General features: G+C 43.0%; 1 protein-coding gene across 3 annotated transcripts in view; it reads right to left on the bottom strand.

Annotated features, from left to right (window-relative positions):
• Positions 1 to 13,070, bottom strand: part of dpf3 (double PHD fingers 3) — a 32,147-nt gene that overhangs the window by 8,838 nt on the left and 10,239 nt on the right. For 2 of the 3 annotated variants that reach the window (XR_013093099.1, XM_012916670.5), the window contains exons 2-7: positions 7,177 to 7,337; positions 4,756 to 4,863; positions 1,760 to 1,893; positions 1,274 to 1,369; positions 953 to 1,025; positions 514 to 555 (exon numbers count right to left, since the gene is read on the bottom strand). Coding sequence is in view for 2 of the 3 variants with exons in the window: in XM_012916670.5 (XP_012772124.1) it covers positions 514 to 555; positions 953 to 1,025; positions 1,274 to 1,369; positions 1,760 to 1,893; positions 4,756 to 4,863; positions 7,177 to 7,337 (614 nt within the window). In the remaining variant the exon portion in view is untranslated. The remainder of the gene's footprint in view (positions 1 to 513; positions 556 to 952; positions 1,026 to 1,273; positions 1,370 to 1,759; positions 1,894 to 4,755; positions 4,864 to 7,176; positions 7,338 to 13,070) is intronic. The other variant, XM_004542060.6, reaches the window with a different exon arrangement.

The raw sequence follows: 13,070 nt of genomic DNA, 5'->3' as shown, positions 1-13,070 counted from the left end.
AACGCTGACCTAGACTTGTTATGATATTTTCATGTTCATTTAGGATTTTTTACATGGGTACACTGGCCTTGTAGCCATTATAGACGTTTCTCATTACACAGCTCTCTGGTGCATTATTGATCCAGCTATTTCAGCCTTAACAACAATTAACCAATCAATTCTATTTTCAAATATATAGAAATAAATCAAACCAGTGCAAACACTTATCTAAGAATCGCACACAGCTATAGAGAAACCTATTAAGCATGCACCCCTTAGATGAGCTGGTGTTTAAGCATCAGTTGGCGCATGCTTTGCAACAAGCAAGCATTGAGGCATTAGGTTTACTGTTAGCATCATGCAGTGCTTGCACAGGGATGCCTAGACTACCTTAAAGCAATTAAAGCATTGCACATATTCAGAGCATTAGCATTCAGTCAGTCAAGGACGCCAAATGCCCACTAGCAAAAAGGCCATTCATAAAGACAGCTCAAGAAGCTCCTAGAAAGACAAGATGGAGACAGGTTAAGATACCTTCTTCAGCCTTTTTTGAGTTATACTTTTGTTTGTATCTATCTGGAACAGAGAAGACACAAAAGCAAACAATATCGGAAAGACAGAACAAGACACAAAAACGAGGATGAAATTCATCTGTCTGAGGCTCAGTCAGTATCTCTAGCCACAATTCCCGCGGCAATCCATTACTGAGGAATTCTGTCCAAGTACGAAAGTGGCATGCTGGTCAGGTCTGGATTAACAGCAAACTCTTTCTTCATGCTGCAGAGGACTGCTCTTAGCAACAGAGAGAGGGCTTTAAAATATATATATATATATATTGATACACGTGTTTTTTCTCTTAACAGCCAGATCTCAGGAGAACACAGTATCTCTGCTCTGAGAAAACACAGTGACTGTAATCGCACCGATTGCAGGATGGTACATGTACAAAGAATGAAGTTTTCTTTGCCCTTACTGTCACAGACATAAGGTTTATCCTGGTCCTCGATGTTAACGGGTTCTGCCCTTCTGCGGCTCGAGCCTCGGTTCTGAAAGGATACACAAGACACTCGTGATCATCCATTTATTTCCTCCAACACAAGTTAAAAAAAAAAAGCTTACTGTATCCTATAATGCTGGTAAAGTATTCTGCTTTCAGGTTGATGGTGGTGTTGAGTCTTAACTTATTTGGATTTTGTACTAATGTGACAATTTTTCTGTATTGTATTCTGTATTGCATTACAATTCAAAACACACACCGTCATATATAAATCCTGTTTTTGCTTTCGACACTCACTTTGCCTCTGTTTCTGTTCTTTCTCTTCGGAGTATCGAGTTCAAAGTCTTCATCGTCATGGAAGCCATCCCCATTTTCCTCTGCCTCAAGTACTCTCTGCAGAGTGCAAACGCAAACAGAAAGACAGGGGTTAGACAGAGGTAGCATTAGGTCTCAGGAAGCTGGAAATATATAGATACAGACATATTTACAATTCTCCTGGTTAATGTTTGATTTACTTGTCAGGGGGTTTTCATTGTCATTTGTTGCAGGAAGACATCAAATCTACCTGGCCAATTTTCAGGGAAAGTTGGTGGAGAAACAAAACTTGAGATGCTGCTGTGATTTATTGAAAAAAAAAAATCCATGTCTTTACACTGGCTGCACCTCAGAGAAGAGTGGACTTCGGGCATTGGCCAAATAAGATGTCAAATGAGACGCATACATGAAGTTAAAGGGACCCCTACTGGTGACATATACTAATCTTCCTTATCTTATTAACCATACCTGTATTTCTAGCAATGTCTCATCTTCCTTACTGAGGTTGTTTTTTTTCTCCAGCAGGTTGTCCCCCCTTAGTAGGGCCTCCAGGGCTGTGGCCTCCCCCGGTGCCCCCTCACGCTTTGGAGCCAGTTCTGCTTCTGAAGAGAGAAGGCGAAGGAGGGAATGACAAAAAGGAAACAAAGACCACTTGAGGTGGCATGTGTATGTGTCTGTGTATAGCAAGGCAAGTGTGCATCAACCTGTGTGTTTTAATCCCACTTTTTCATCCCGGCATTTCGTACTAAAGTGGCTAAAAGCTGTTAACCTGTGGTCAGGCAGAAAGGAGCACTTGGGGTGTAAGGCTGCTATAAGTAAAGCTCTTATGTGAATGCATCCTTTCACACTGCACCTCGTGCTTCTCGACACTTACAAGTACAACTGTACAGTATAAATCTCCTGACAGAACCACAGTGATGCTCAAATCTATCTGTAAAAAATGTAAAAACATTTTTTATTGCAGTATGCTAGATTAAGCTACTAAACTGAAAACATATATTCCACCATAAGAAGTCGCCTGTGAGCCATGCAGCTCATGTCGGCCTGTGCTCTCCAGGCTGCCGCTGGTAAGATAAAATCATATAATGATGATATTAAAGAAAAATAGAGTGACGGCATTTAAAAGTAAATATATCTTCCTATAAATACAGAGGAAGAAGAAAGAAGAAAGAAGCTCTGTGGTTACTTACACGTGTATTTAGTTACATTTTGCCTAAATGCCTCAAAGTCATTCGTTAACAGGTCGTCTGGTCCATTTATTTTATTTATCGTTTTATTATGTGAGGTGCAGTTGTGGTAATTTAGCACAGATGGTAGGTGACAGAGTTTAATGATTATCATCGGGGTGGACGAGGTTTTATGAGGAAGGAGGGAGCTTTGGGAATAATGAAAAGCAGGCTACCAGATCCAACATCAATAAAAGATAAGACAAGCGTGCTATGGGAAGGAAATTAGCCAAATACATATATTTTTAAAAAACACTCACTGCTTTTAAGCCTGTAATATTTCTCATATATCTCATTCTTCTTTATTTCTCCCCCTATCTAATCTCCTTCATCGTTCCTGCTTTTGCTCTGTTCATTTCCACAGAGACGAACTTGCTGCAGCAGCCCTGCCTCTTTGTCCTCTCCTTTCATCTCTAATACCAGGATGAGAGCCGAATGAAACTAAGGCTATGATAAGAAAAGCAGGGAGCGAGCACAGCTGCTGAGGATGTAAGACACTTATTGAATACAGAGCTTCTGTACCTCTGCGTCTTCCCTCCTCCTCTTCCTCCTCCTCTCATTTGTCTTTCTGTATGCTATGACTTTGTGCTTGCACTGCCTCTGTGTTTTCTTCATTCAACCACCCCTCTGCCTCCCCTCCCCAGCACATACATGTTGTCCTTTACTTTGGTCTCTTTTGACAACCTCCTTCCTGTACATGAAACCCACTTTCCTCCTCTAGATTGTCCTTCATTCGTGTCTTTACCTTCTTTTTTGGGGCTAAAGAACACATTGCCTCATTTAATACATGCATGCACAAGTTGCCTAGATTTAAATTCTTAGGTGTGCATCAATAATTTCACATGTAAAGTCCAGTTTACTCATCTTCAGCCTGTGAAAGCAGTTGCACAACACCTTTTTTCCCTCTGGAGGATCAAAATAGGTGACAGAAAGAGGTTTCTGGATGTTTGAAAGAAGTGGTCCCGATGAAAGATGCTGCTGAGTTGCTTTGTGAGATTTTGATAGTGACTTCACAGTCAGGATATCTTGGCTTCTGCTGCTCCTACACAGATCTCATGTGTTTTGTTTTAACCTGCTATATAGAAGACTAGTTGAGAGGACAGAAAAATGGTTCCTGAAACCCTAACATGAGCTGGGACGTGAAAAAGGAAAAGCGAAACTCTACAAGAACAAGGAATTCATATGTGGCATGGCTTCTGTGTATTCACAGAGACAAACCTCTCTGCTCAGGAAGCATTAAATAAACATAAAGCATTTTGCAAAAGCCCACGAGGGGAGAATTCACATTCTTCTGTTTTGTTATGATAGACATCTGGTCCAAACTACACAATAGGATATCTCAAAAACAAAAGACAAGAATTCTGCACTTCTACTCTCGGCGTCCGAAAGTTTTGCATGCCTCTTTAACTACAGTGTTACCTTCTCTAATTTCTTCTGTTTTTATGCAAGCTTGTTGGTTGATGAGCTGGTTAGCTGTAGCTTTTGTTTTTTTGTTTTTTTCTTGTTGTTTTTTTTCCTCATCAGAAGGACTCTCTGTCCTCATCTTGAAAGCAAAGCAAGTCATTCTTAGCGGAAAGCTCCAGAGTATTAGATTGCATCTGGAAGACAGCGAGAGGGGAAACAATAGAGTAGAAAAGCAGAAACAAAGACTTGCCTTCATTCCCCTCCTTCACAGGTTCCTGATGGGGGCATTCCTTTTGCTAAAATCCCAACCCACCCGTTATAACACACACTCTGTATGCATGCATGGATGCACACACTCATAAGAGAGAACACACTTCCACCTCATAGGACTCACTTACATTGTTATGCCTCATGGACAAATGATTATAGAGGCCCAGTTAGGGTGCTTCTGTGGTACAACGGGCAGCAAGAGTCGTGTGTGTGTGTGTGTGTGTGTGTGTGTGTGGGGGGGGGGGGGGGGGGGGGGGGGGGGTTATTTGTGTGCCTATGCATATGTGCGCCTATAGCCACAGAACAGAGAGAGAGGCGGCATTGATTCCAGGGAGAAAATGAACCTGGAGACCTGGTAGGAGAGACGAGCTAACCCGAGCCAGATGGCCAGGCAGCAAGCGTGCGCAATAGCTACATGCAGATACCCAGCAGCACAGAGGCCACAAATAAAACAGATGTATTTATGTGACGGCATGAATAAATAAAATAAAATGCATTAAAGTAGGCTCCGTTGCGTAACTGTGGGTCTTGACTTTCACTGCATGGCTGTGCTGTTTGTCTCACCTAGTCGAAGCTCACACAGGCGGAGCTGGGGATCCAGGGGAGGGTGGAGTCGCCTCTTCTTTCTCCAGCAACGAGCGGGGTAGGTATACATCTGTCCTGCTGCCTGGCCTGGAAACACACACACATACACACACACACATATGTATCCATATATATGTACACACAGAGAGTCACACAGGCACACAGGAAGAATTTTAACAACCACTGGCAAGCATACCATTTTAACAAACCTTGCATTGAGCTCTGCAACACACAAACACAGTAATGCACACAGAGACCTGGTCTTTCCTGACACTTAATATGTTGCAATATGATTTCAGTAGTGCTCAGGCACTACCCCATATATTCAGAGGGGTCCAGCTCTTGTGATCAAATTCTAGAGACTATGTATCACTCGCAAGCTAAAATTGCAGCTCTTTGAAGACTTTTAATGACATTTATCTGAGAAGTACCAAAAGATACATCAGTATGCTAATGTTGAGAAGATGCAGTTTTACTTTTTTCCAGTCAAATGCTGTTTGTTCTCAAACCCTAATCGTATTCCACGTAGGAGGGAGAGATGAAAAACAGGGGTTTTAAGTCTGCATGAGTGGTGAATAAAAATCAAGAGATGGAGGGGGAGGGATAAACCTAGAATAAATGCATATAATGTGACTTAGGTCTGCCACAAAGTATAGGGTGTGGCCTGAAGGGCTTTGCATACAAGATGGAGAGCAGGCTATTTGTGTCCAGCTCCCAGTAAATAGCAGATTGTTCCCTTTGCCTTTACAGAAGAACCAGATGTGCACAATGAATTCTAACTGCTTAAGGATAAATCAGCAAACAGTAACTCGGGGAATATACAAAAGATGAGCTGGCAGACTTTTTTTTACTGATGGAGGAAATCCATTAATTCATATTTATCAGTGTTTTCTGATATATGTTTATTAACTTTCCTGCAGCAAGTTGGGCAAGAAGATTGATACCACTCTCATGCCTGTGCAGTGAAGATGAAGCTCCAGCATGAGGCTGTTCATCTTAGCTTAGCGTAAAAACTGGAAGGCAAAAGCTAATAGCTAGCCCAGCTCTAAATTCACCTACCAGAACTTGTAAAGCTCGCAAATTAACATGCTATATTTCACAGTCATTTCCTGGAGTCTGCACTGGTTTCCTGGCAGGCTCATTTCAATATTCCCTGAGGAGTGATTGTTTCTGGCCAAAAAATTAATCCAGCAGTAATTCAGACTTTTGACTTTTGTTAGCAGATATACTGTATCGGTGAGTGAGTTGTAGACTGACTGTTTGTATATTCATAGTCAAGTCAAGGGAGCTGTTCTTCCTTCTTTTCTTAAATCTGAGAAAGTAACTTCTTTCTGGCCAAAATCATAATTCAGATCCCAAAAGCAAACAAATAATGTGGTTCTTTTTAAAGTCTTTTTTTTTAGTTTAAGTTCTTTCAGCTCCAAAAAGAGTTACTGTAGCTTTATTGGCCAAAAAAAGGTTTATTATAAACATAGTGTGCCATGTCACACAAAGCATAAACTACACTCACAAGATTTGATGAAGTTCAGTTAGTTGATATGTAATATCTCCTAGACACCGATGATACAGGATTTTTAAGACGAATACTAATGCTGATATTTAGTGATTTAAAAATCCAATAATCTGATATGTTGGTCGATATTTTTTTCTTTCAGACACACAAAACAAGAACAGATTTCCTTAACATTTGTTAGGGAAATGTGACTGCCCAGTCTGCTGAGAGCCTGATAGGGATGTTGCAGAGCGCCCTCTGGACAAACTATGCAAAATAAAAGCCGTTTCTCCTGTCTGTTCACTTTTTGAAGTATTCATTTATCAGATGGTAAAAATGTCAGTACTGATAGATCAGACCAAGGCTAATATCAGCCGAAAATATTGGCTCATTGATAAATTGGTTGGGCTCTAATATCTGCCAACTTGTAGCTATAGAGGTATAACCATAGCCCAGGTACTTTATTCAAGATATTTTTTTAGTTGATTTATTTTAGTAAGAGGAAGACATGCACCAAATGGCCTGGGGCGGTTTCAAGTCTGGGCTGCTGCGTTAGCCTCATGGCATATGGGTTATTTGTTTAACCCAGTGAGTTAAATGGTGCACCTACTCAAGAATGATTTTTATTTTTTTATTCGTGAATAGAGCCTGATCAGGTCTTTACATATGACATACTGTATTTAGTGACTAAAAAAATCCACACTAGTGGCAGTACAGATTAGAAGTTTACATTTTTACTACTGTTTGCATTCAGTGCTGCAGCCAGTAGCTGTAGCCTTATGTTGAATTTTTAAACGAGAGTGACATCAATCATCTCCCTGAAGCAAAAAAATGCAGATATCTCCAAATGCAGACTTAATGAATGAATAACTTTTGCTACATTTTTCAACCTTTGCGGTGTTTCTCACCTGGCTGACGTTGGTGCTTTTCCATCCAGATGTAACAGTTGTTCTGTGCCACACCGGTTTGTGAGTCCAAGAAGGGCATGCGCACGCTGCGCTCTGCACAGAGTCGGGCATTGTAGTTCCTACAGTGTTCGATGGCCTCCTTGTAGAACTGGTCGCCAAGCCTGTCCACAGAGAAACACGAAGAACATGTTAGGAAAACAGGCACACACAGCTTTGATTCCAGTGTAATCCATCAGGTTTGTTAGCATTAACTTCTATATCAACTGCCCCATTCATTCAACATCTGAATTAAATGCATTATATGTGGCTACTGAGTCACTCACAACAACTGTTTATATCTTATTAACTAAATGCTAACATTTGTGGATCTTTAACGCCACTAGTATAAATTGGATATCAGCTGGGTGTTAGCATAATACAAAAACTTGTTCTGGCTTTACAGCATAAAGGCAGCTGAACTGAAAGTGATTGGCATTAGAACAGTGAGGACAAATATAACAGGAAATGATTAGGAGATGAAATGTTTCATGCTGTCAAATTTGTAGATGACAGATGTGCATCGACTGATAAGAGGATACAAATCAGGATGTGAACCATCAATAACCTACACAGTCCCAGTCTCACAGCAGGATTTCTGCAGCTAAGATCATTAGAGTCAGAGAGAACAAACCAAGATTTATTTGCTTCCCTTAATGATTAAGTCTTTCTTAAATGAGACACATGTAAAAGAGACTTTTCTGTTTAGCATGAAATCCCTGATCATTTAATCCAATGCAGCATAATTAGTGTCAAGGAGGTTGTTTTCCATAATGCCACAAGGACTTTCTGTTGCTAGGCTGGAACATATCGAAAGCAGCAGAACAGCGTCAGTTTTTCTGTTTATTTACATATCATAGTCTATCTGGCTGCCTATCACCCGTCTCTCTGACTGGCCAAGCTAAGACGGGCGGTCTGTGGATACTGCGCACAGATATGTAAAGAATGCCAAGCTGGACAAAGACCAGCTCTCTGGTCACACTGAATCTCACAAAGATGTGCAGTGTTTGGAGATGGAGGTTGCAGAGGGTGAAGGAAGGAGGGATGGATAGTGGGAAGGGAGAAGGGTAAGAAGTGGAGTGACTAGCAGTGGAGCGTGAACCAGGTAGTGCATGCATAAGATGAAGGAAAAGAGGGGGTGAGTGTCACATAAGAAGTAAGAAGGGGGTGCCTACTTTGTAAGAGCAAAGAGGACATAAATAGGAATAGGAAGAGAGAAAACTGAACAATCGGACATGTGTAGAACAAATGGCAGCTGCATGTTTTTCATATTTGTTAAATGTGAACCTCAACTTTGGCTATACTGGTGCATCTGGACAAGGATGTTTTCCTTGTTTTACTCCCCACATGTTGCATCTGCAGGGAGAACAAAGGCTCGTCTAAACCCAGAACCCTCTTTACTGGGTTTGACCACACGTCACAGTGTAGAAGGAATCATGCAAATCTGTACCTTTAATTGCTTGGTGACCTTTTTGGCTCTCAAAATTTAGCCCAACAATTATCTTTAGAGGGTATAGTTTTGTAGAATGTAAATGCAGTAACAGAAATGGCTTTTTATGGGAGGCAAAAAGTCCTAGTGGAAAACATATCACATGTCTGGAAACATACAAAGGACTGTTGTGTCCTATATCTGGATGCACAGCACTGCCTGACACACGCACTTCAGGTAAATCATCACATTTAACTCTAGTTATTCGTGTTATTAAGGAATGATAATTGCAGAAATGCCACTGAAATCCCATCAAAGCTCACTGTGAATTGTAAAATGGCCTGTATTTGTATAGCGCTTTACTAGTCCCTAAGGACCCCAAAGCGCTTTACACATCCAGTCATCCACCCATTCACACACACATTCACACACTGGTGATGGCAAGCTACATTGTAGCCACAGCCACCCTGGGGCGCACTGACAGAGAATTAATTGTTATCAAAAGTATATTTAATCTAATCCACAGTGCTACAAAAATTACTTTGGATTAATGTCAGAGAGAAGCAGCTCCTTTCAGAAACAGGCAGCCAGCAGAAACTCCAAGATTGCTACCAGGCAATAAACAGTCCAACAAGTGATACCCATAAGTCCACAAATATAAGTCAAACTGCTGTTTGTGTTATAGATTTCTCTAACTCAAATCTGCTGGTGACTGTGGACTGGAATTCGTTTATATCAGGAATAATTCTCTTCATGTTGACTAAGGTTTTTGTGCAGAGACCTCCAGAAATGAGGGATGCAGCTGGTGCTTTTTGTGACACGTGTTTTTACAGTATGAGACCAGCAGTCACAGTGATCCACTCAAATCCAAATCTCCAGAAGAGACTTCCTGTCACATAACTCATGTTCCCAGAGGTAAAGTGTTATCTCTGCTGTCACTATCAGTTGGCTAGATTGAATTGTGTGTGTGTGTGTGTGTGTGTGTGTGTGTGTGTGTGTGTGTGTGTGTGTGTGTACCTACGGGTATTTCTCCTCATCCTTCCTCCCTCATATTTTTTTCCCTCCCCCGTGTCATCCCATATTGCCTGTACGTTTCTGTCCCGTTTCCGACAACAAAGCGTCTGCATAACCTCCCCGGGCGGCTTCATAAACTCTTACGTAAGTGAGTGTTCGTGCACAGCTCGTTTGCCTGCTGTGCATTTGTCTGTGTGTTGTATTCATTACGTGAGAGTAAATAGTGTATGAGGATGCCTCCGAGACTTCTGTCTGCGGCTTGCGTGTCCTGAGACATTCTTACCCAAACTTGATTTGACTATCCTCAATTGCTCTGTGCTCCAACCGTGAGTTAACTGTATGGCTGAGTGCAGTGATGGAGCTTATGTAAGGCGAGTTTTGCATGTCAGGGAACGCATTCCTCTTGGACACCAGCTTCCTGGATACTGATGGAATCTGCAGTTGTTAAGTGTGTTTTTGTGTCTGTGTGCACCACTACGACTGTTTCAGCTCATTCCATGCTGGCACAAAAGAGCTGTGTATACAACAGTCAGTATAGGTTTCATTGGTCTTGGATCACTATTTCATTCTATACCTATAGGCGCAGGTAGGTCTATCGGTAAAAGCTTACAGAGGTAAAGAACATTTCAATCCCATCCTTTGTTCTGTGTTTGGACATCAGGGGCTATTGCCCTCACAGGTACCCATTAATGATGTATCACAGTTAAAGGGAGACATCATTGAACAGTTGAGGGGCTAATTTCATTTGCATTCAGCTCAAGGCGAGCAAACAGGGTCTGACACGCACACATGCTAAAGAAGGAAGTCCAAAAAGGGCTAATGAACGTTATGAATATTTAATGTGGTACTCAGTCCTTAGCCAAGGGGAGTGGAGGCTCCATTAATCAGCCTTTGTGTTTGGATATCTCCTGTCATTTCTCTTCATCAGTCTTACTCGTATCTGTCACTTTCTCTTCCTCCTCGGTGAATTGAATATTTAGCCACTGAAAGAACTCATCAACAGCAAAATAAATCACTGTCATCCGTCTCTTCACATTTGTGTTAATCTCTCAAGACTCTCTGTTTTCTTGGTGTTTTGATCCCATCTCAGTTTGCTATAATGTGCTACTGTATCTCACAGCCGATTATTTGCTTTGTTTTTAATAGTCTTTGCATTTTTAACACAAAAAGAAAAAAAATTGGCCCCCAAAATTTAGACCTGTGTTCTCAAATGTGAACATTTAACACTTTCGTTCCCATGTGTGATAAACTGCCTTTACTTATTATCCAAACCTGTTGACTTGAAAAAATAAATTCTATTCTATTTTATTTATATGGTGCCAATTCACAACAACAATCACACGACCACCTATGAGGAAGCACTTGGTGACAGCGAGAAGGAAAAACTCTGTCATGGTCTCCGCTCCTCGTCAGCTGACAGCCGTCAGGTGTTTTGTTTTTGTTTACCTTTCTCTCTCACCTCTGCTCTCCCTTTCTCTCTCGCCCTCTTCCATTCTCTCTTTCTCCTGCCGGGGCGGAGCTCAGTATGGGCTCCTGCCCCTGGCCTACGCACCTGGAGGTGATCAGCACATCTGTCGCTGATCATGAAAGATTGGAACCCTTCTTAAGAGGGCGAGTCTGCTCTACTCGTCGCTGGATCGTTGAGTCATCAGCGTCAGTCGTCCTGTATTTTGTAAAGTCAGTTTATGAGCATGTCTGAACCAGGAGACTAATGGTTTTTTTTCTGCCTGTGCATAGATTGCCTCTGGACTTGTTCTTCCCCTGTGCCTGGCGACTGAACGGGAGCAAGAGAGATAAAGGAGAGGAGATGTGCTAGGACTGAATGGAAACTTTCCCTTCCTGGACTCCTGCCTCTTTCACTCCTGGACCCTGGAACCCCGGCCCCTTTTTCCTTTGACACTATTATGTGTATATATGAATTCCACTGTAGGAAACACTGTAAATAAATGCACCTTTTGAAGACACTAGTGGTCTGCGCGTGAGTCCGATCTACGAAACCTGACAGAACGATCCAGCCACAACATGGACTCAGCAGATCAGAATACCATCGGTCAGGCACTGGCTGCCCAAGAAGCGGCGCTGACTCGCCACGAACAAATGTTACATCAGCTGCGAGGTGAGATCGCTGCACTAACTCAAGCTGTTTCCGGTTTGACTACGCCAGGGGGAGTACAGCCAGGGACCTCCCAGCCGCCTCGCCCTGCCCAGCAGGAGACACTCGCGGCGGCTACGGCCGGTCCCTCATCGGCAGCCACCCCATCCTCGGACGGTCCTCTGCCTTCGCCTGAGCCCTTTTCAGGGGAGACAGAGAAGTGCTCTGGCTTTCTGGCCCAGTGTTCATTGATTTTCCGCGAACAGCGGCGTTTTCATAACAATGACGGGGCAAAGATTGCGTTCTTGGTACAGATGCTTCGTGACCGGGCTTTGAAATGGGCCCAGGTCGTGTTAAACTCCAACCCGGAGATCTCTTTTGAGAGGTTTGTGATTAACTTTAAGACTGTGTTTAATCAGGGCTCTGGAGTCGAGGCTGCGGCGCTCCGCCTCCTTAACTTTAAGCAAGGTAAGCGGAGTATGGCAGATTATTCAATCGACTTTTGGATTTTGGCAGAAGAAACCGGCTGGGGACCGGATGCGCTCAGGAGCACATTGTTAAATAACATCCGGGAAGATCTGAAAGATGAATTGATTATGCGGGACCTACCCACTGCTTTTGACGAATTGATGTCGTTATGTATTAAGGTGGATGAGCGGCTACGAGCTCGTAGGCAAGCACGGAACTCCAGTTCCCAGGAGGCCGCAGGGCCGCGATGGGCGGAGGCTTCGGCCGATTTACCGGTCCTCCCGGACATCAGGGGGCGCCGACGGAGAGGTACAGCCCATGCAAATCGGCAGCTCTCACCTAACTGCTGCAGAACGTCAGCGACGCATCACGGCCGGTGAGTGTCTGTATTGTGGTAATAAGGGACACATGATTGCCTCCTGTCCGTCGCGAGCAAAAGGCCGCGCCCGCCAGTGATGGTAGGAGTACTGGTGGGCGGTTTGAATCAGGATAAATCTCCTCCACGTTTAGCCCTGCCGGCTAAGCTTCTGGTCCATTCCGAGTGTCATTCACTTTCTGTGCTTATTGATTCTGGAGCAGAACAAAATTTCATTGACTCTGAACTAGCTAAACGACTCTGTGTGACTGTGGAGTCACTACCCCACGTCTTACGCATCACGGCTTTATCAGGGCAGCGCCTCCCAGACATCACACACATCACTGAACCGCTCACCCTCACACTGTCTGGCAATCATTCGGAGGAGATTAGTTTTTTTGTTTTTCACTCCACTCAGACGCCGTTAGTTCTCGGTCATCCCTGGCTCCAGCAACACAACCCCACGATTAATTGGCAGAAAGGAGGCATTACGGGCTGGG

The sequence above is a fragment of the Maylandia zebra genome, linkage group LG15, assembly GCF_041146795.1.
Source record: "Maylandia zebra isolate NMK-2024a linkage group LG15, Mzebra_GT3a, whole genome shotgun sequence".
Lineage (NCBI taxonomy): Eukaryota > Metazoa > Chordata > Actinopteri > Cichliformes > Cichlidae > Maylandia > Maylandia zebra.
The sequence above is the reverse complement of the archived record's forward strand: the minus strand, read 5'-3'. Positions and strand labels throughout refer to the sequence as shown.